The 24,669-nt window shown below is 37.5% G+C and overlaps 1 protein-coding gene across 1 annotated transcript in view; it reads right to left on the bottom strand.

The window, feature by feature from the left end:
- The window catches only part of UGGT1 (UDP-glucose glycoprotein glucosyltransferase 1), a 106,550-nt gene that overhangs the window by 32,720 nt on the left and 49,161 nt on the right, over positions 1 to 24,669 (bottom strand). Inside the window, exons 18-25 of the mRNA XM_061183001.1 lie at positions 22,220 to 22,384; positions 11,044 to 11,164; positions 7,279 to 7,377; positions 6,320 to 6,343; positions 5,713 to 5,807; positions 3,648 to 3,854; positions 2,640 to 2,771; positions 1,715 to 1,845 (exon numbers count right to left, since the gene is read on the bottom strand). Coding sequence (XP_061038984.1) covers positions 1,715 to 1,845; positions 2,640 to 2,771; positions 3,648 to 3,854; positions 5,713 to 5,807; positions 6,320 to 6,343; positions 7,279 to 7,377; positions 11,044 to 11,164; positions 22,220 to 22,384 — 974 coding nt within the window. The remainder of the gene's footprint in view (positions 1 to 1,714; positions 1,846 to 2,639; positions 2,772 to 3,647; positions 3,855 to 5,712; positions 5,808 to 6,319; positions 6,344 to 7,278; positions 7,378 to 11,043; positions 11,165 to 22,219; positions 22,385 to 24,669) is intronic.

Genomic DNA, 24,669 nt, shown 5'->3' on the forward strand with positions numbered 1-24,669 from the left:
CTGAGCACGGCCTCCCGGCTGCAGGTCTGGGTCACGCGTGAAAGCTGTGGCTGGCACGCACGACCAAGGTGGAGCAGCCCTGGCACTAACGAAAACCCTAGGCAAGCAAGGTCACTCTGAGAACCCTAACAGTTTTAGCATCAATCTTCTGGCAGCCCCATGACTACCTTATTTCCCTAAATTCAACCAGGACAGACCCAGAGCCACCTCTGGTTGGTAAAAGGCAAGTCTTCTGTGCATAGTCTGGCAACTATATCGTCCACAAGGACTCCCAGGGGCCCCCCCAAAGCCTCCACAGAGACGGAGTGGTCCAAGGGACACCACACCAAACCTACGCCTATGACACAGTGGCTTCAAATCAGGGGGTACCTCCTGGCCTGCATCAAGGAAGTGTTTCCTAGGCTAAAACAAGGGGCATCACTCAACAACCAATGAGGTGGAAGGAAACCTCTTTATCTGTAGCCCCAGTTTGGGTGAGATGAAAAAAGATTCCTTTCCGTATCACACAAAACTTGGCAAAGAGACTACTTTCGCAGCTATCAAAGTCAACACTTCACTAAGACATGCATCTTGAACTCTGTAGCATCATGGTGTATGAAATAGATGAAGAAATAAAACAGAAGAACTTTAAAATTCTATATCCTCAAACGATGCATCAAAGAACACTATCAAGAGAGTGAAAAGTCAACCCATGGAGTGGGAAAAAATACCTGCATATCATACAGCTATAAGGATTGATATCCAGAACATAAATGAACTCCTACAACTCAACAACAAAATAAATAATTAAAAATGAGCAACGGACTTGGATAATGTTTTCCCACAGATATACAAATGGTCAATAAGCACACAAAAAGATGCTCAACATCACTAATCATTAGGGAAGTACAAATCATCTTCACACCCATTGGAATGGGTATTATCAAAAGAACAGAAAATAGTAAGTCTTGATGAGGATGTGGAGAAATTAGAACCCTTATGCATGACTGATGGGAAAGTAAAATGGTACAGCCTCTGTGGAAAAAGGTATAATGATTCCTCAAAAACTAAACATAACCATACATCCTCCAGCTACACATTCATTTGATATTTAATGCAGAAACCATGTGAATATAACTATGAGCTTCGGTTACACAGCAGGTACACAGACCAGTCAAATATTTATTTTTTTCCATTGAGAAATAACTCATTAAAATATAAAAGCTAATAATAACACTGAAAGAATTAAAATAACAATAAAGAACCAACAATAACCAACTCATCATCACTTTTGGAATATGCAAGAAAAAAAACTCATTATTCCATACTAGTAAATAAAGAAAAAGAAACATTTAACTTGTCTTTTTTTTTCCTGAACAAAATAAAACTGAAAGGGAATTAAAGAGATAATGAGGGAAAGTATTTCTTTACATAAGTATTCCAAGGAAATAAATAAAATCACCTCTCTACTTCTGCATATGTTTGAAATTTTCCACAATCAAAAGTTAAAAAAAAAAAAATCAAAATGGAGAGAACTAATCCAGTTCTTTAAACAGCTGGCTACAAAATAAATTAACTCGTTTCAACAGAAGTATAAATAAACACTTGAATTGAAGAACATTATTATATTTTAAAGCTGGAGATAAAACATCTTGGAATAGGTAGCATGAGGAAAGTCCAATTAATATAGTCCCTGTGACATGAACTGATTCATTTCTTCTATGGCAAAACTTACACATCTTCTTCTACCCGAAGCTGTTGAATATGAGATTTGATTTTCTGTCCTGAAGTTTTTAAGATGATATTTTCTAGGAGGTGGAAATCATCTTGATTAAAGAGTTCACTGTCCTCCAGTGGCCCAATGATCTGTGAAGAAGAGCAGGGTGGTCAGTGCTGGAATCAGCGGGCTGCAGAGAAGTCCTTGGTTGTCCTCAGGCTACCTTACAAACTAAATCACTTTACAGACCCGAAACACGTTTACATATAAGTCAAATCAATGAAAAAAGTGAAAATAAAACCCAAATCAACTCATACAGTTATTCACTTATCAATTCCTCAACTACACAGAGTGTATGTAGACTTGAATACTTTACAGTATTTTTACAGTAAGCAAACTCTGAAATAAAATAGCAGTATCATTTTCATTAATTCTCACCGAATATAAATACGAAAGCCGAAATAGAAATGTAGTGGTAGATACCAGAGATTTCACCCTAAGGGCTAAGAGTTTAAAGTTTGGTATGTCCGCCATAGTCTCATTTCCGTGGCTGCAGATATTTATGAAATAGTCTAAGCATAAAACAATTAAGTTCATATAGACTGCACAAACCATAAACATGGTCCCCACACGGGACGAATACTTTATGAATCACAGGCCTTATGGATTTGGGTTCTGAGAACCACCACACTCTCACCACCTTACACAATGGCAGGACAAAATTAAACAGGAGGAAGGTTTCACATAAGGACGTTTCTGTCAAAATGAGCAAACTTCCTTTGAAACAAGGGAGCAGAAATGATCATCAGCGCTGCACAAGCCCTAATCACCTTGGGAAAAAGTGGCTCTGTTTGAAGAGTTTACTAGCTTCAGAGGAGAATGCGGCCAAGACTGTTCACTGATCTAATTTGAAGTCAACCTTGTCTCAGGACAAAGTTCTCACCCTTCCATTGCTGATCACTGCCCTCTGTCCCTTCTTCAGCTTCAGAACATCCCTGCAGTACATGGCATGAGACAAAATGAAATCCATTTTGGAAGACTCAAAGACCTCTTTAAAAAGACTGAAATCCATGCCCTAGGAAAGTAATTGTTATTAAGGAAAAGTAATTGTTATTAAGAAAACCATAAAAATGAATAATCATACAAATAAATCATAAAATGCTTTTAGTGGAATGTAGTGACTAATTTTAATAATTAACACTACGATGTCTCCGTTCTCCACTCTCCCTCCCATTTTTTCCCAACCTCCCACTTATCAAGTAATGCTTATTTCCTTTTCCTTTTCCTTTATGTAATCGTTCAATTGGCAAACTATAATTCATGATACCTTTATTCTGCATTTTGCTAATTTCATACCTTTATTCTGCATTTTGCTAATTTCAAGTAAGAGTCTTTTTTCTAACTGAAATATCAAGTACATTCATCATTTTATAAGAAATCTCAAAACTACAAAACAGTCAGAAGTATGTAACATAAATTAATAAAATGGGCTTATATTGGAAATACATCAAGAACACATAAGCCTCTAACTCATTAAGTAGCTTAAATCTCTATAAACAAATATTCTTCTTTGTTCTACAAACAAATCAAATATTATCTGTCTTTTAAAAACTTACAAAACCAATGGCTTTGTGCTTAAAACATATATAAGCTTATATCATGCACATCTTGAAGCCTAGCAAGTTTAAAAGTAATCAAGGGAATATGGCAGAATTGTTATTTCTTGGTAAGACCAAGAATTAAAAAATTTTTTTTTAAATTTAAAAAATATAAAAAAATTTTTTTTTGGAAATAAAAATGCTACCTATTCCAATTAAAAAAAAAAAAATCATCTGAGCTCAGAACTACAATCACAAATCCTGATCATCAACAGGAACACGACACATCAGCCCATGGGAATGAACTTCTGAAATAACAATACAAGGCAGCCTCGTGCCACACACAGACTTACCCCAACGGAGAACTCCCCAATGTCAGCTCCTGCAGCCAGGGCCTCTGCAGTCTCCTCCTTGGCCATTTTTGTAATGAAGTTCTTAGCAGAGTTGGAGGTCTGTGTTTGGAGAGCTGCCCAGATTGCTCTGGAGACCTGAGTTTTCTCATAACTTATATCTTCACTAGGATTATTGATCATGCTTACTCTAACATTGTTACTGGATTTCTATTTACAAAAAGGGAAATAAGAGTTATATGGTAGATGTCTTGAATTTAAAAAGCAGCATTAACATCAGTCATATCCCATAAGTAGCAAATAACACTTAAGTCTTTGGTAGTTCTCCTCTGCATACAGAGTAAAATTAAAATGCTATAATCAGGTATTCAAACCCCTACATGAATTGGCCCCCAGCCTACCTTTCCAACTTCATTTCTTACCATCCCTGTAAATACAGCATACATTACAGACCGTCAGAGTCCTGTATTTCCCCAACACATTTTGCATTCTTCTAATGCATGTTATGCCTCACATTGGTATGTGAACCCCAGCTACACCCATCTTCATTTCCTTAAGTCCCAACCCTCTTGAAGGGCTCTGCTCAGACCTTTCATTCACATGGCCTTTCCAGATTTCTAGTAAAAATTAATCTCTCCTTGGGTCAAAAGTCAAGAATCCATGTGGGAGAAGACATCTGGGGCCCACAAAACCAAAAAAGGGCCATAAGCAACAGAAATTCATATTCATGTGTATCTAAAAACATGTACAAGAGTATTCACTGCAGCATTCTTCTAGCCCCAATCTAGAAACAACCCAATTGTCCATCAAACAGACTAAACAAACAAAACTTTGTGGTACAGCCATATGATACAATACGCACAATGAAAAAGAGTCTTATAATAAGACTCTTATTATAAGAGTCCATTTAACTAAAGTAAAAAGCAGGCAAACCTAGGATGTGAGAAGAGGGACAGGGGAGGGCTAGTGATGCAGCCACAGGCAGGGGCGTGCTTTCAGGACTTCAGTAATTCTGTTACTGTACCTGTGTGGTGGTCATATGGGTGTGTTCACTCTGTGACACTACATCCTATTGATTTGTGCATGTCTTTTGAACCTGTATTTTACTTCAATTACTCCCTCCCTGTTCTCCCACTTTTCACCACTTGAGCATTTGTCAATTTGAGTTAGAGTGCGTTATACGTACATCGTCCTTCACCTGGACTACTCCTGATACAACTGACCGCACCATCTAGTCTGTTCCCTTAGACAATAAAGGCACTCAGTGAAGCTGAAATCACCTGGATATTTCAGTAAGCCTCCTTGGGACGCAGAGTGGCAAGGGGACACAGGAGGGGTGTGAAACTTGGATGAAGATCCAATCTGAAACCGCTCAGGAAAAGGAAATGTAACATCTCTCTCTCTGACAATGACAATCTCTAGAAGGGTTGACTATTTTTCAGCCGTTCACCACTGCCCATTCACTCCACTTCTACGGTTTATATGCTGCACAGCTTTCAGACCACCCGTATGTGCATCCCTCTGCATGCCTACACCTACTTCTATTATACACGTGGTAATGTGCCTCCGTGGTATTTCTCCCATATCTGGACCTCTCTCAATATAAGGACCCTGTCTCTCCCATACAATATACCACACAAACTTTGCAGCATCTCTGCAGCAAGAACATGAATAGTCATACAATAAAAACTTGTCTATGATGACGATCTTATTATTTTTTCCTCTAAAAGAAGCTATTCCTGGGACATCCCTGGCGGTCCAGTGGTTAGGACTCTGTGCTTCCAATGCAGGGAGCCCGGGTTCGATCCCTGGTCAGGGAACTAAGATCCTGCAAGCTGCACGGCACAGCCAAAAAAAAAAAATCTACTCCCTTACATAAAGCCAGAATATTGCAGTCTTCTCTGTTTTCTCACTAGCTGCCAGACCTCTGAAAAAACAATGCTTCTTTCCCTCAAGCACCAAAAAAGCAGGATCCAGCCTCCCCACCAGAACCTTATCAGCACACATACGCCCATGAAGATAACTGCAGCCTCAAACAAAGATACAGAATGAAGTCGTAGATACTTGCCTGATGTTTAATAGCATCATACAATAATTGCCTTCCAGGAGGGCTATCAAAATCCCCAACAATCCAAAAAGTTACTGGCCTAATAAAAGAATCATCTATAGAAAACCAAAAACAACATATTGAGTGGGAGGGGAAAAAGCACATCCTATGTTTCAATATTGCTATTAAGCCAAGTAATTTCTGAAAACCATGCAAAAAAAAAGAAAATGACAAGTTTAATAAAGATACAAAGCAAAAGTATTGAAACTTTGGTACTAGAATGAAAGCAGGGTAACCTTCCACGTGGCTTAATTAAAAACTAAGAACATGCACTTATTAATTCTATTTTGATTTGGGTATCTGTTAGCATGTAAAATGAGAAAGAGTCTTTGAACATGTGGATAACATATTATAGTCTTTAATCATATTCATTTATTAACTTTCTGAAATATAATTCTGGCAAACATTTACACACAGAATTTATCTGCATTGATAAATTATCTGTTACCCACAGGTTACAGAGACATCCCAATAAAGTGTCAATAAATTCTGAATTACAGTGGTGCCTGAAACCACATAAGATAATTAATTAACAAAAGGAATAGAACATTCTGAAATTTAAAGTTACCATAGATTTCCTTGGAGGACATTCCTGGACAAAAGTAAAGGAAAAAGAGTAGAAGAAAAGAAAATGTCATTTCTCTAATTAATGCCAACTGTAAGAGTCAAATTTTAAATAATGCCCAACATCACCTATGCTTCTTTTTGCTCCTTAGTCCCATTAGGGTTACAGCACTGTTCCAGGACCCCTCAGAACCAACTTCTTTGAGGAAACAAATGGAGCAATTGCCTGTACTTAAACATATATCTGGGAAACCAGAAATTCTCTCTGGGAGAAGACCACGGTGGATAAAAATAGCTGCCTTAGGGACTTCCCTGGCGGTCCAGTGGTTAAGACTCCACGCTCCCCATGCAGGGGACACGGGTTTGATCCCTGGTCAGGGAACTAAGATCCCACATGCCACATGGCGCAGCCAAAAAAAAAAAAAAAATAGCTGCCTTACATGACAGTCAGTGCTCTGAAAGGGTAATAAGTGTGACCAGAGGGGAAAAGCACCCATCTGCCATTAAGAGGATATCATTTTACACAATTTTAATCTGAATAAATAACTCTGCATCAAAATCAGTTTAAAAATGTGCACAAGTATTTCTTGTACCAAGAAATTTGATCTTACAAATCCTAAAAACATTTAACCCAATACTGTCATTGAAGAGACAAGTCAAACCAATTTTCAATCCATTAACCCATTTTTACATCATAATTCTTTTTCCATTTTGAACCATGAAAAAAATTCTTCCTTTTACCTTTAATGTCTAATATAAAATTTATAAAGACAACATCTGAATTTTCAAATAATATAAAAAATTAAATTTTAAACAGATATTTTCTAGACTCAAGTAATTATACAAAATAATAAAAGAAATTATGGAATCTCTTTCCCAACAGACACTAAAAATTAAGGTTTTTGTAAATACTAAAAAAAAGGAAAAACAAGTTGAATCCAAGGTAAGCCTAAAATGTATTACCTTTCTTGGTCAGATAATTCATACTATTGGCTATAGCGGCAGTCCTGCCTTGGGAATCCAAGACGGTAAATCTAGCATAATCATCCACAAAAAAGTTATCTGAAAGAAAAATTAGATTTATAATGAATATGCCTAAATTCAATCTAATGTTAATATTCAACTGATAATCTCATTTGACCATAATATACATTTTAATAAAATGCATGAGCGAAATATATTGTTTCACGTTTATTGAACAAGTTCACAACATGACCCACCCCATTAATCACATTTTAAGACACAAATAGAAAATGTACACATCTCACACATAACTCTCAGATATGTGTTTGTCAGTTTGATGGTTTAAATTTATTCTATTCCCACTCTTTTCACTTTATACCTACAGGATGATCTTTTAAAGAGACCCCCTTAACTTCATCTCTCCTTTCCATAGTCCATCCCCATAGTACACTCTTCCCTATCCTATTTGGGGGTAAGAGGGGATAAATGGGAGAGAAAATATTTTAAAAAACTCTTGTTTTAGTTATTTCAAGTCTATCAAGGTAACATTTTTAACCTTAACAGAAACAAAAGGTCATTTTCAGATATGTATCTTTTCCGATTAGTGCCTATGGGCAATGCTCTTATTAATCATTTCCCCCTCAGATAACTCTTGCTAAAATTCCAGTTTCATCAAGTCATTCCCTTGCTCTCAATACTTTGTAATTTCTTCCTACCTACAAACTGGTCTCCAGCCTGGTATCATAAACCCCTTCTCCATCTCCAGCAATCTTCCCAGCCCTTTGCATTATTTACTCCCCAATACAAATGCCCCGTTTCTTGCAATGTCCTCCAAGCACATCTTGCTTGCCCACCCTCCCATGTATTTGTCTGTCCACCCACTCACCCATCTATCCTTTCATTCAAAGAAGCACACCAAGGGCCTACTATCTGTTCAGTCAATAGTCTAGCAAAGGTAAGCAATAGTAAGTAAGACAGACACCGCCCATGACTTCGTGTAGCAGAGGGGAGGAAGCACCATGGCCTTAAAACTGAGTCGCCGGACAGCAAAGGCCAAGAGCAGCGTCGATGATGGAGCTATGACAACTGGGTTAGGAGGATGCCCGCTGCTCTTTCACTGGGAGCTCCAAAACGCTCACCAAGCAAGCTGCGTCCTTGCCACTGCGGACTAGCATCGCTTCACAGCTGAGGGCTGTAACGCTCAGTGGAGAACGATACCCCAAAACACAACTATTCTTACGGTCCTTATTCATGAGTACTCCAAAGATAACTCTTTGTAATTTAATTTAAAATGATGGAAACAACAAAAACTCAGGACAAAATTCATAATACTGCTTGCCTTGCTCTACTAATACTTCTGGTAAAAAGCACTTTCTTACTACTTTCTTTTTCAAATATAAACATACATGTGCATTTTTTCCTCTGCCTATATTTAAACATTTTCTTCTGCCTGAAAGGAAAGGAATTTAGTTTCACGTAGAATAGGGGTGGTTGCAATAAAGTAACAACCATAAAGAGACCTACACATTCACTGTATTCAACTACAGCAACAAATACACTTGGTTTTGACTTCACCATTACACATATCCTTTCTTCGCCAGTAAGATTTCCTGAGCAAGTGGTAACTCTACTGTATTTCCAGCAGTTTGTTAAAGTGGCCTTAAGAGTCTCCAGGGGGGTGGGCTTCCCTGGTGGCGCAGTGGTTGAGAGTCTGCCTGCCGATGCAGGGGACACGGGTTCGAGCCCTGGTCTGGGAAGATCCCACATGCCACGGAGCAACTAGGCTCGTGAGCCGCAGTTACTGAGCCTGCGCGTCTGGAGCCTGTGCTCCGCAACAAGAGAGGCCGCGATAGTGAGAGGCCCGCGCACCATGATGAAGAGTGGCCCCCACTTGCCGCAACTAGAGAAAGCCCTCGCACAGAAACGAAGACCCAACACAGCCATAAATAAATAAATAAATAAATAAATAAATAAATGGATCATCACGTTTAAAAAAAAAAGTCTCCAGGGAAAGCAAAAGGAACAATTATACCTGGGCTTAACCTCTTAAAAAAGGTATTCTTGTGGAAACAACCTAAATACTCATCAACTGAGGAACAGATAAGCAAAGTGTGGCCTATCCATACTATGGAATATGAATCAGTCATAAAAAGGAATGAAGTCCTCCAGAACTGTCAGACAATGAAGTTATATTTATGTTTGTGATTTATGATATTTATTACCTGAAAAAAAAAAAAAGGAATGAAGTTCTGAGACAGGCTACGACATGGATGAACCTTAAAAACTTTATGCTAAGTGAAAGAAGCCAGTCACAAAAAACTTCCAATTATATGAAATATCCAGAACAGAAAAATCCATAGAAACAGAAACTTAATTAGTGGCTGCTGAAGGACAGGAGAAGGGGGAAATGGAGAGTAACTACATCATTTCTTTTGGGGGGGATGATAATGTTCTAAAGTTAGTGTGATGCTCACCCAACTCTGCGAGCATACTAAAAACTGTGCACTTTACAACTGTACACTTTGAAAGGTTGAGTTTTATGGCATGTACACCAGGGGTCGCCAATCCCCGGGCCATGGACCGGTACCGGTCTGTGGCCTGTTAGGAACCGGGCCGCACAACAGGAGGTGAGCGGCGGGTGAGCGAGCGAAGCTTCGTCTGTATTTACAGCCACTCCCCATCACTCGCGTTACCGCCTGAGTTCCGCCTCCTGTCAGATCAGCAGGGGCATTAGATTCTCATAGCAGCACAAACCCTACTGTGAACTGCGCATGTGAGGGATCTAGGTAGCGCTCTCCTCGTGAGAAACTAATGCCTGATGATCTGAGGTGGAACTGAGGCGGTGATGCTAGCACTGGGGAGCGGCTGCAAATACAGATTATCATTAGCAGAGAGGTTTGACTTGCATGGAGACCATAATAAATCAACTGCTTGCAGACTCATATCGAAACCCTATCAGTGAGCGGCAAGTGACAATTAAGCTGCATCTGGTGGCAGGCTTTATAGTGGCAAGTGAGTTGATGTACTTCAACTGTACAGCTGCATCTGGTGGCAGGCTTTAAGTCAGAATCCGACGCTTATTTTAGTCCATGCGTAGCCCAACCCACACCTGAGCCCCAAGCTCAGGGCTCCCACTGCTTCTGCATTATGGTGAGTTGTATAATTATTTCATTCTATAGTACAATGTAATAATAATAGAAATAAAGTGCATAATAAATGTAATGCACCTGAATCGTCCCGAAACCACTCCCCCTCCCCAAACCCAGTCCATGGAAAAACTGTCTTCCACGAAACTGGTCCCTGGTGCCAAAAAGGTTGAGGACCGCTGATGTACACTATTTCTCAATGAAGCTTTATTTGTTAAAAAGGCATTCTTAAGTTCTCAGAGTACAGCTACCTGAGATATTTGTCGACATTATCACTGACTGACTGCATAATGAGGAAGAAGATAGCTGCTTAAGAGCTTTAGGACTGTAAGAAAGTCAACAATCTAGGTCCACTCTTACCATCTACTGCCTACGTTTAGTTGGCATTTAAAAGGCACTGAATATCTTTCAAAGTTTACAAAGATTTATCCAGGAAGAATTTCTCTCCTTTTGGAGGAAACTCTTGTGAATTTAGAAGCTCATATAATGAACTCAAGGTGAACGAAACTGTGTCACAATCTTGGGTTATCAGAAATTCTGAACACTACAATCCAATAAATGCAAAGATTCTGAAAGACAAATCAAAAAGGCCCAAAATTGTTCCTGAAATATTCCTTACTGGTTGCTGTTAAATCCAGGTATTCTCGCTCAGCTGTCAAAATCCTAGAGTTGATTCGTGGAACAACATTTGGCTGATTCATGATATATTCTACCACATCTTGATCATGGGACAGTTCACCCTAGAGGAAAAAAAAAAAGAAAACAGGGTGTGGGTGAGATGCACATTAAACAAATATGATCAATAATAATTTATTAGGACCTAAAAAATCATTAACTTTATAGTATCTTCTTATGTACTGGTAACAGCTAAAAATAAAAGTTACCACGTTATAGGTTCCTGTCATTGCCAAGCAAGGCATTTTATGTACAGTATCTCTAATCCGTTCAACAATGTGAGGAAGATGTGGTACAGAAAGGTTAAATAACTTACTCAAAGTCACAGAGCTAATGAGAAGTGAATATGAAACGCAAACCCATGTTTATTTGATCTCACCACAGAAACAAGCAAGCTCTAGAAATTAGCTGAAGAGTTAATACAAGCAAAAATCCATCCTGAGATCTACTCACAGTTAGCTTCTCTCTAAAGAAGAAAGCCAAATTACTTCTCTCAGGCAGTTAATATACTTCGTAAAAAAAAAAAAAAAAATCACCCCAAGTCTTTTTCAATCTCAGGCATCCAAGTAATCCTACATTTCCAGAGTCACAATTACACTGGGGGAGAAGAAATCATTAATTAAAGAATTAATTAAAGAATCATTAATTCTTCCCTTTATACTTCTCATATTATAGAAATACTTGTACTGCATGAGGGTGATCTAATGTAAATGGCTGCGGAAACTTGCAAGTTTTTCACACTTAATATATTTCATACAAAACCATATTTCAACATAATTTTCAGGGGGAATAGATGTGAATCAAATATACACAATCAAGTCTTAAAAATTCCACTCAGGCATCTTCTGTGGCTACTCATCTCAAGAGCAATAACTCACAAATTCTCAAACTATAAGCCAATAATGAGCATATGCACCAACCACATAATTCAAAAGATTTACAAAGGTAATCGATGACTTGCTATAGATGTAAGCTCATGTATGAAACTTTGGTCTCTATCATAAACCTGAACTGATTCCAATAAAAAGCCTAACTCGAGGCAATCTGGCAAATCTATCAAAATTTTACATGTACATACCTTTTAATGCAGCTCACCTACACACACATACACACGCACACACAGTGGTTGTTTGCAGAAAGAAAAGATGAATGGCAGGGGAACAGGAATGAATAAGTGACAGTTTCTCTTCATTTATACCTCTATACACATTTTGAATCTCACACTATCTGCATATCATATGCTTTTATATATAGTGAATTTAGTGCAAAATTTAAAATGTACATTATTACCCTTTGACACAATTCCAATAATTGGTATTTCTCAAAAAATTATAAAGTACAAAGATATACATATTAGAAGATTCACTGAGCATTATTTATAAAAGTGTACATCTACAAGCAACATCCAACATTAAGGGATAAAATAAATGATTGTTCATTCTTAAAAAGGAATAGCAGCAATCTAAAAGTTTTAAGACAGAGTTGTTATGTTCAGAAATGCAGTGCTAAGATATATTCAATTAGAAAAGTAAGCTAAAAAGCTGAAAAATGCACATATACATATATATAAATCAATATACATAGAGACACAGACAAATATTTCTCTAGGGATGAGCGTAAGAACTTTCATTTTTACATTATACAATTTAGTATTTCCCAAATTTAGTATTTTCTAAATATGTGTGGAAGCACATATAACTTTTGTCATAATATTTAAATTCTTATCTAGCCAAACCCATTCATTTCATGTTTCATTCCTGGAGCTCCATGAAGAACAAATTCCTTAACAAAACTACTGGGACCTATTCTTATTCATGAGGAGACATGCAACCGAATTTGGCCAACATTTTTTTGTGTGTGTATAAATGCATTAACAGTCAGCACAAGAAATAGCTTCTTTCAAAAATACTGCTTGCTTTTTTTTTAAACAAATGATGCTAGGAAAATTGGACATCCACATGCAAAAGAATAAAGTGAGCCCATTACCTCACACCACACACAAAAACTAACTCAAAATATATCAAAGACATCAACATAAGAGCTAAACTATGAAACTTTTAGAAGAAAACATTAGGGAAAATCTTCATGACACTGAATTTGACTATGATTTTTCTGATATGACACCAAAATCACAGGCAACAAAAAGAAAAAAGAGGTAAATAGGACTTCATCAAAAACTAATTTTAATACTTTAATATTTAAAATATTATGACAAAAGTTATTTGTGCTTCTACACATATTTAGAAAATACTAAACTTTGGATATTAAATTGTATAAAGTAAAAATGAAAGTTCTTCCCCTCATTCCAATCTTTAGAGGAATATTTCTGTGGTCTCCATGTATATTGATTTTACTTTTTTTTAATTTTTTGGCCATGCCACGCAGCATGCAGGATCTTAGTTCCCCGACCAAGGATTGAACCCACGCCCCCTGCAGTGGAAGCTCAGAGTCTTATCCACTGGACCGCCAGGGAAGTCCCATATTGATTTATACATAGGTATATGTGCATTTTTCAGCCTACGTTTCTAATTGAATATACCTTAGCTCTGCATTTCTGAACATAATAACTCTATCTCAATACTTTTAGAATGCTGCATAATATTCCTTTTTACAAATGAACAGTAACATTTATTTCATCCTCTAATGTTGGACGTTACTTGTAGAAACTTTCGTGAATCAAAGGACACCATCAAGAAAGTGAAGCGAGAACTGACAGAATGGAAGAGAATATTTGCAAATCATATGTCTGATAAGGGATAAATACCCAAAATATATAAAAAACTCCTACACTTCAACATCAATTTTAAAAAACCCATTTTGAAAATGGGCAAAGGACCCGAACAGACATTTCTCCAAAGAAGATATACAAATGGCTAATAAGCACCTGAAAAGATGTTCGTTCAGTCTCATTAGTCCTTAGGGAATTGCAAATCAAAACCATAATGAGATACCACTTCACACCAACCAGAATGGCTATAATCAAAATGACAGAAACTAAGAGGTGTTGGTGAGGATGTGCTATGGAAAACAGTTTGGTGGTTCCTCAAAATGTTAAACACAGACTTACTGTATGATCCAACAATTCCACTTCTAGGTATATATCAAAAAGAATTGAAAGCAAGGACTTGAGCAGATAATCGTACACCAGTGTTCACAGCAGCATTATTCACAATAGCCAAAAGGGGGAAACAACCCAAATGTCCATCGACATTTGAATGAATAAACCAAATGTGGTATATACATCATTTAATCTTAACAGGAAGGAAATTCTGATACATGCTGCAACATGTATGAACCTTAAAATAAGCAAAACACAAAAGTGACAAACACTGTATGACGCCACTTACATGAAATACCTGGAATAGGCAAACGCATAGACACAGAAAGTAGAATAGTGGAATCGCAGTAGGAAAAGTTACCTTTATGACATTTTAACTTGCCCTATCACTATCTACTTGTCCCCAGCTATGCAGGAGCCTTGAAAACCAACAGCCCTGCAATAAAGGTGAAAACCAGCAGACTAGGAAAGTCCCCAGGCATTCTCTTTATTTGAGCGGAATCAGACCTTACTCAGTGCCAAGTGCCTTTTTCCTGGAGGTGTTTGTCAAAAAGAATCAGGAGTAACTGTTTAATGTCTCAGTTGTTTGAGTGGTGACAGCAGTTGGGTTAACATAAAGCTGGCCAAAAAGAGCAGAAGAAAAAGCTAGGGAATGAGATGTCTATGAGGGATTTTGAAAAGTTCTCATATTCCTTGGAATCTAAAAGGCCACGTGCATGGCGGCCAGGGGTGTGTACACGCCCAGGAAAAATCTTTGAAGGCCCTAAACTCTTGGCTCTAACTAACCTTGACACTCGAGCAAGCAAGAACTGAAGAGGCTAAGGCAGAGTTGTAAACTGCCTGGCTGAGCGCCGAAGGCATACTCCAGCATGTACACAGACACACTTGGGAAGAACTGGGATACTTTCTTGGATTCATGCATTTAAGAAAATCTCTGTTTATTCATTAGTCGACCAATAAGCTAACAAACAGACTTAAGAGGCTACATGCGATAAAGAACACAGACTTTAAAGAATCAATACAGTAAACTCACTAAACAAACAACAGCTGCAACAACAAACCTTGGTAGGGCAAAGACCTTGATTTATGAAGGTGTCACATTACATTAATTAAAACGTCCAGTTATCAACAAATTTTAAAGACATGCAAAGAAACAAAAGTGTGACCCATAATCAGGAAAAGCAGCAGTTAGTACATACTGTTCCCGAGACAGTCCAAGAATTGGACTTAATACACAAAGTTTTTAAATCAGTTATTTAAATATATTCAAAGAACTAAAGGAAATTCTATCTAGTAAACTAAAGGTAAGTTTGAGACTCGTGTCTCACCAAATAGACAATATCAATAAAAAGAAAAATTATGGAAAAGAACCAAATAGAAAAACTGGAGTTAAAAAATATAAAAACTGAAATGAAATATTCACTAGAAGGACTCAGCAGAATATTTCAGCTGACAGTAAAAAGAATCAGTGAACTTTAAGATACACCAACTGAGATTATCCAGTGTAAGGAACAGAAAAAAAGAAACCTGTGGGACAGTAAACAGTATCAATATATGTATACATCAAGAAGGAGGAGAGGGAAAGAAAGGACAGTGTGTAATAAAGAATTTGGCTAGCTCCCTGGTTCCTGGAAGGTAACCTCTTAATCCTGAAATTTCCTGAATGATAGGAGTGGTGTCTTTGTTATTTATGCAGGGCCCCTCAGACCACACCTGATAGTTTATACTAAAGAGGTGATTCGTGGTGGTGGGCCCTCAGGTAGTTTATGCTAACAAGATGACTCAGAATGCAGGCTGCCTAGGCCAGAAAGACAAATCATGTGTTTAGAGGATTGGTGTTTTGAGCAGCATGACCTGCAGAAACAGGAGGGGGGCTAGAGACTGAGTTTAGTCACATGGCCAACGATTCAATCAACAGTGGCTATGCAGGGACTTCCCTGGTGGCTCAGTGGTTAAGAATCCGCCTGCCAGGGACTTCCCTGGTGGCGCAGTGGTTAAGAATCCACCTGCCAATGCAGGGGACACGGGTTCGATCCCTGGTCCGGGAAGATCCCACATGCCGCAGAGCAACTAAGCCCGTGCACCACAACTACTGAGCCTGGGCTCTAGAGCCTGTGAACCACAACTACTGAGCTCGTGTGCCACAACTACTAAAGCCCACTCGCCTAGAGCCCGTGTTCCGCAACAAGAGAAGCCACTGAAATGAGAAGACCGTGCACTGCGACAAAGAGTAGCCCCCACTTGCCACAACTAGAGAAAGCCTGCGCACAGCAACAAAGACCCAACGCAGCCAAGAAAAAAAAAAAAGAATCCACCTGTCAATGCAGGGGACATGGGTTTGAGCCCTGGCCCGGGAAGATCCCAAGTGCCGCGGAGCAACTAAGCCCGTGCGCCGCAACTACTGAGCCTGCGCTCTAGAGCCCGCAAGCCACAACTACTGAGCCCACATGCTGCAACTACTGAAGCCTGCGCACCTAGAGCCCATGCTCCACAACGAGAGAAGCCACCGCAATGAGAAGCCCGTGCACCGCAACAAAGAGTAGCCCCTGCTCACTGCAACTAGAGGAAGCCTGTGCACAGCAACGAAGACCCAACGCAGCCAAAAATTTTTTTTTAAATTATATGTGTGTATATATAATATATAAATAAATAAATAAATAAATAAATAAATAAATATATATATATATATATATAGTGGCTATGCAATGAAGCCCCAATAAAAACTCTGGACACCAAAACTTGGCTGAACTTCCCTGGTTGGCAACACGCCACATGTTATCACACATCAGTGAGCTGGGAGGATAATATATCCTGACTTCATGGGGAAAAGACACAGCATTTTTACATCTGGAACTTTCCCAAGCTTTGCGGTGTGCACCTTACTCTTTGGCTGGTTCTGATACATATTCTATTACTATAACGATGCTAACTGTAAAGATAGCACTGTCCTGAGTTCTGCAAGCCATTCTAGCAAATTATCAAAACTGAGGGAACGCCAGCATTTGTAGCCAGTTGATCATAAGTAACAGTGGCCTGAGGATCTCTGAAATTGGGGCTGGTGTCTAAAGTGGAGACAATCTTGTGGAGAATTATGTCCTTAATCTGTTAGGACTATGGCCTAACTCTGAGTAGTGTGGTATCAGAAGTCACTACAGGCCAAAAGACTGTTAGAAGAAATACAGGGTAAAAAGTTCCCAGATTTGATGGAAAACGTTAATTTACATATCTAAGAAATGTAATGAGGGTATATCCATATAATGTATGTTTTTCAATCTCAGCACTATTGACATTTTGGACTAGATAACTCTTTGGAAAGGGAGTTGCTGTCCTGCTTCTTTGGAAGGGGGAGGGACTGACCTGAGCATTTAAGAGGTTTAGCAGCATCCCTGATTCCTGCCCACTAGATGCCAGTAGCACCCCTCCCTTCCCCCAGTTATGACAACCAAAAATGTCTCCGGACATTGACAAATGTGCCGCCAAGTGGGGTAAAATTGTTCCTTCTTATTGAGACCCACTTATGTGATGGAATACTACACAGCTGTCTTCAAAAACTGAGAATACGCTATGCACTGAATTAGAAAGACTCATAACATGCATTTTGTTAAGTGAAAAAAACCAAGGTATAGAATAGTTACGTAATTTGCTACCACTTTTGAATAAAGGTTGGGAAGGAGTAAATATTCATTGTTAGCATACAGATACAAAAATGTTTTGGAAGAATTCAGAGGAAACGTAAAACAGCAATTACCTATTATTGGAAGGTAGGTAGATGAATGGCTATATACAGAGGGAGATTTTTTAATTTTATTTTTTATGATGATTTAATAATCATGGGAATTTTTTAATAATTAAATACATTGAGCAAAACTGACAAATCATTTGAGTCTTTCCATTAGCTCTGTCTTAATAATCATCACTTATAAAGGTGCCAGACCTTGATTTCCCTCTCAAGCTACTGAGAATCCTCAAGTGTACTGAGATTTTCTTTGCCTATACATTGGTTTGGGCCCCTGAAACATCTGTATAGTGAGTCATATTTTGACGTCTTGAAAAGTGGAAAACTAAGGGAGTGGAAATACTGTAGTTTGTTGTAAAAAACAAATAAGCAAGAAAGAAATGTAAAGTACTATAAGTAAGAAAAACTCAAGAGTTCCACACCTAGACATGTCCTTGTCATCTGAAAGATGACAGTATTTTCTATACAGAAAATGTTAAAGAATCCACAAAAAAACTCTTAGAGCTAATAAACAATGTCAACATGGTTACAGCATATGAGATCAATATATAAAAATCCATTGCATTTCTATTCACTATCAATGAACTATCCAAAAATTAAATTAAGGAAACAACTACATTTACAACAGCATCAAAAAGAGTAAAATATAAAATACTAAGGAATAAATTTAACAAAAGAAGTGTAAGACTTCTTCACTGAAAACGATAAAACATCATTAAAAGAAAGTAACAAGACCTAAATAAATGGGGAAACATCCTGTGTTCATGGGTTAGAAGATTCAATATTATTAAGATGTCAATAGTCCCCAAATTGATCAACAGATTCAACACAATTCCTATCAAAATTCCAATGGCCCCTTTTTTGCAGAAACTGACAAGCTGATCTTAAGATTCTTATGGAATTGAAAGGGACACAGAAGAGCCAAACCTTTTTTTTTTATTTTTTTAAAGGAACACCAACAGTCCAACCCAAACTTTCATTTAGATAAAAATCATTTCTCCATTGCATTAAGGGCATACTCAGGCTAAAGAATAGCCTTGTTTTCATTAGTAGCCATGTCACACTATACAGCCACGGTCATATTTATGGTGAGCTTGACATTTTCTCTCAGTATCCTAGCTAAGTCCTTTATATTTTTGTAACTAAAGAGCCCAGACTGGGACTTTTTCTAAAAACATTAGAAGTCTGCTCCAAAGGAGAAATGATGTCTCCACCTCCACAAACTAAAAATTGTCAACACATTGCAAATATTAACATTCCAGTTACAAACTTCCACGAGGAAGGGAGCATCCCCAGCCATCACCTTACTACCAGATGTATGAGTGTGTACGTACACGCTTGTGTGCGTGTGCATGCGTTTTGTGTACGCATTAAAGACTGTCAACATGTACAGAATCACAAATGGTGGCTAAATCTAAGAGACTGTGGGCTATGTTAATTTTCTTTTATTTGCTTTTTTGGGTTTCTTTTTGCTTGGATTTTTACGATTCGTCTGAAAGTGGAACAAGCACAAAGCACACATGCAAAGCTGAGCTTTACAGGCTTTTTGTTGGTTTTAAGCCCCTAATATTTTATTTTCTTTTTCCTTGATCTTTCTTCTAAAAAACAAAGCCCCACATGTCTGATTAATTAAGGTTTCAGTTAATCAAATTTCACTAGGGATTTTACAAATTTTATAGACAACTGTCTGTAAGCCGAGCTGATGCAAAATGGCAGATGGGGCTGTCTGACCACAGAGAAGAGCCCGGTGGAAAGAGGAGACTAAAAAGCGGAGGTGTTCATTTAAATCAATGGGATTTGGAATCAGAAGAGCTCCTTTCTAAAAACATTCATTTTAGCAAAGAGTGAGTTGAAATTTGTGATGTTTATTTAAAACTACACAATGAGTTTTGAAACCACAAGGGCACATAATTATCTTGTCTGTAGCTCCCTCTTTGAACTCAAATGTGACTTTTTAAAAATATTCATTTTAATCTTCAAACTTTAAATCAACTGTTTTTCTCTGTGCTTGAGCAGTTTCCCATCTGTGAGGTGGTAAACAGGCTAGTGCTTTTTTAAAAACTTTTTTATTTCATATTAGCAATACAATACATATTCATTGATGAAAATATAATACAGAAGAGCCCAAAGAAAAACAATCATCCATAATCTCGCCATGCTGTTCATGAAAAAGCTTCTCATTTGAGGTATTTATTTCCAGCCTAACACACACACAGACATACACATATACACATACAGACATACTTACATATGAACACACCTACCCAGACACACTCACATATACACAGTAACAGGATCAGCCTGGCCACACTACTTTATAATCCACTTGCCAGAACTTGGCAACATGTTATAAACATATCTTTAGATATTCTTAGTTAACATCTTTTTAATGGCTACATTGTGCTCCATCATATTGTTGGATATTTAAATTATTTCTAATTCTTTGCTATCATAATGACTGCTTCACTGTACATTTATATATTTCATATTCATATATGTTTATGTAATTAATATTCACAGAAGAGCCAAACATTCTTAAAAAAGAAAAGCTCAAAGTTGGAAAACTCACACTTGATTATGACAATAATCAAGACTGTGAGGTCCTTACATAGAAAAAGATATACAGGTTAATGTAAAACAAGAGACAGTCCAAAAATAAACCTATACATTAGTGGGCAATTTATTTTTGACAACGGTACCATAACAATTTAATGGGGAAAGACTACTCTTTTCAATAAATGGTGCTGGGGCAACTGAATATTCAAAAAGATACCCAAGTTGCATGTCTCAAATTGAACAGGGAAAAAGAGTTGGAATCCTACCTCACTCCATATACAAAAATTAACTGAAGATGGATCAAAGAACTAAATGTTAAGAGAAAAAACGATAAAATACTCAGAAGAAAACACAGAAATCTTCATGACCTAGGATTAAGCAAGAGTTTCTTACATCTGATACAAATAATACAAGCAACGACAACAAAAAAAAAGTAAATTGAACTTAATCAAAATTTAAAACATTTGTGCTTTAAAAGACACTACCAAGAAAGTAAAAAGACAAACCAGAAAATGAGAGAAAATATTTGAAAATCATAAATAATATGGAATTCATGTCTAGAATATACAAAGAACTCTTATAACTCAACAGTAATAAAACAAATAACCCAATTAAACACAGGCAAATAATCTGAATAGACACTTCTCCAAAGAGAAATAAATGGTCAATAAGCATAGGAAACAATGCTCAACATCATTCATGGTTGAGTAATGCAAATCAAAACCACAGTGAGATACCACTTCACACCCACTAGGCTATAATCGAAGAGACAGACAATACCAAGAATTGGCTAGAATTTATAGACAATGGAACCTGCATACATTGCTGAGAGGAATGTATAAGGGCACAGGTGGTTTGGAAAACAGTCTGGCAATTCTGTTAAAAATGGAATTACTATTAAAAATAGAATACCTACATGAGCAGGCAATTCCACTCCTAGGTATATACCCAAGACAACTGAGAACATATGTCTATATTAAAACTTTTACATGATTGCTTATAGCAGCAGCATTATTCATAGTAGCCAAAAAAGTGGCAATAACCTAAATATGAATGGATAAACAAACTGTGGTATATCCATTGGAGGAACTATTATTTGGCCATAAAAAGGAATGAAGTACTGACACATGCTCCAACAAGGATAAACCTTGAAAACATTATGCTAAGTAAAAGAAATCAGTCACAAAATACCATATATTATATGAATCCCTTTATATAAAATGTCCCAAACAGGCAAATCCATAGAGACTGAAAACAGATTCATGGGTGCCAGGGGGTGGGGTAGGGGAAAATGGGGAGTGATTGCTGCTGGGTGCCAGGTTTATTTTAGGGGTGAGGATAATGCTCTGATATTAGACAGTGGTGATAGTTGCATAATTCTGTGTACACACTAAAACCCACTGCAGAGTCCACCTTAAAAGGCTGAGTTTTACGTCATATAAGTTATATCTCAACAATAACTATATATATATATAAAATATTTGAATTTTTCTGAATCACAATTCCTTACAAGTAGAACAAGTGTCTCTTAGAATGGCTAAATTCTTAAGAATTTTTAAAATAAAATTTAATCTTGAAGCCAATAAAATTAGTTATTTCAAAAACAATGTACAGAAAGTCTCAGGGACATTTTCACTACAGCAGAACCTGCTGGGAGTCTGCACATCAATTATGAGTGGTGTACAGAAAACTTTATTGCCTACTACAGAGACTACAAAAACGTAAGCAAACCATATTCTCTTTCAAAATCCGCCTTGAGACACTACTTACCAAGTACACTGCTCTTTGAAAGAAGGTTGTAGCCTCCAGGATTTTGTGCATTGTGACGGTTTCCAACTCATCAGGGTCTAGCTGCTCCTTTTCAAAGGGCATTCCATTGAACAGGACAACAGGCAGTGGACCAACTCCAGTCTGCTCATAGTAGCCTCTTGCTTCCTGAAACACATGGGACCACAAACAGCATATTTTTGTCCTTCCTGAGACAAATGGAGCAAAGCATATTTTTCACACATACATGTTCTAAAAAGAAAAAAACAACAACAGAAATATGGAAACCAAGAAATAACTAAAGAAAAATTCTTTTAAAAATATATAAAGAACTAACACAACATTGTAAATCAACTACACTCCAATAAAAATTAATTTAAAAAATATATGAAGAACATCATAGTTAATATCCTACTAGGTAAATCTGAGTTTAAATTACTGAGTTTTAATAAAACCACAAAACCTTATAAATCAGGAAGTGGTTGCAGATGGGGATGAGGGTAATTTTAAGCAGCCCAGGCTACCAGACCTGAATTACATATACTACAGCCCAGACTATACAACAGACTTTTCTGCAATGATGGAGATATTCTATCTTCACTGTCCAATGCAGTAACCACTAACCACATGTAGCTACTGAGCACATGAAATTAATTAACTTCCATTTTAAAAGCTCATGTGGCCAGAGGCTACCATAATGCGCAGCACAACCATAGACTGTCATAAACTCTTAGTGCTCCTGGCAGATAACTTGAGATGAAATATTTACACCCAATTCTAAATTTTAAAGGGTCCATATCACTAAACAAGAAGTTACACCTACAGAAAACAAAACAAGGTTGGTGGGAAAACAGTGCTCAGAAATTGCTCTGTAATGTACTAAGCTCAATCTTTTGCCTTCTCCAGGACAAAAGAGGTTCCTTGGCAGGGAAGTACCAGGCGAACATATATATCTGAGACTTTTCCAACAATCGACATAGGTGCATTCCCCCAGATATCAACCACACACCCAAGACTAAGATTTTAGAGTAAAAACTATATTACTACCCAAGATATAAAAAAAAGGTCCTTAAAGCATTCTTGTTAAACATCTTGTAACTGCTATCTTCTGAAAATAGCAGAATTTTAAAATATATAGCCTTTTTAGATAGCACAAATAGAAAAGTACCTCAATTCGGTAACTAATACCAGTCATCAGCTTAGTTTCAGATCTAGCCACAGTGATAACTGATAGTACAGACTTATCTGATGGACTAACATGGCACAATGAGAAAGGCCTTCCAGGTTGATTTCTGCCATCTCTGTATATCATGGTTAAAACTTCTAAAATGTACACTCCCAAAACTGTTACATTAATTCTGTTCTTTGACATCTCACCTATCTCAAAGGAGTTCACAAAAACTCAATTTTAATATACTTTGAGCTTTGAAAATCAATACCCCAGGAAAACAAAACAAAATCCACATTATAACTCTCAGTGACAATAAGAAGTAAGTAACATTGGTTTTCTCTGAACGTGGCAACTGAGTAAAAGGCAAGAGTGGGAGGGAGATGTTTTGACTATAAACGTTCCATTTTTGCAACTTGCAAATAGATTATCAGACTAAAAATTAACAGAATGCAGGCCAATTATCAGAGTCATGCTTAAAAATTACATGTGAGAATTTCTACCAACTGATCACTAAAAATGTTAATTACACATAATTTTGAAACACTGACTACAAAGTCACAAATGAGCCATTCATAAATGATAACTGAGATTAATAAAGACTCAGAGTTAATATGCCAAATGTAAAATGTTTGCACGAATAAGTTAGAACTTTTCTTACTTTGGCTTTGAAACATATAAATATGCACCTATCAGACTATATTCTCTTCAGTTCAAAAGATCTACTTTAATTGTACTACGTAGTTTTAGAAATGATTACTTCTTTCAAATACCAGGCATAGAAGATAACACAGCTTCAGATTTATACAAAAGGTACAGATATTCCTAAGTGTAATAACATTTGCTAACCTCACTCATTCCTCCTTTAAAAAAAAAAAAAAGGCACTCGGGCTTCCCTGGTGGTGCAGTGGATAAGAATCTGCCTGCCAATGCAGGCGACACGGGTTCGATCCCTGGTCTTGGAAGATCCCACATGTCACGGAGCAACTAAGCCCATGCGCCACAACTACTGAGCCTGCACTCTAGAACCCGCGAGCCACAACTACTGAGCCCGTGTGCCACAACTACTGAAGCCCGTATGCCTAGAGCCCACGCTCCACAACAAGAGAAGCCACCGCAATGAGAAGCCCGCGCACCGCAACGAAGAGTAGCCCCCGCTCACCGCAACTAGAGAAAGCCTGTGCGCAGCAACGAAGACCCAACACAGCCAAAAATAAATTAATCAAAAAAAAAAAATGCAGTCATTCCTCCTTTTCAAAAAAATCTATTTTTCTTGAGCTTTTTC

This window comes from Eubalaena glacialis, chromosome 1, assembly GCF_028564815.1.
Source record: "Eubalaena glacialis isolate mEubGla1 chromosome 1, mEubGla1.1.hap2.+ XY, whole genome shotgun sequence".
Classification (NCBI taxonomy): Eukaryota; Metazoa; Chordata; class Mammalia; order Artiodactyla; family Balaenidae; genus Eubalaena; species Eubalaena glacialis.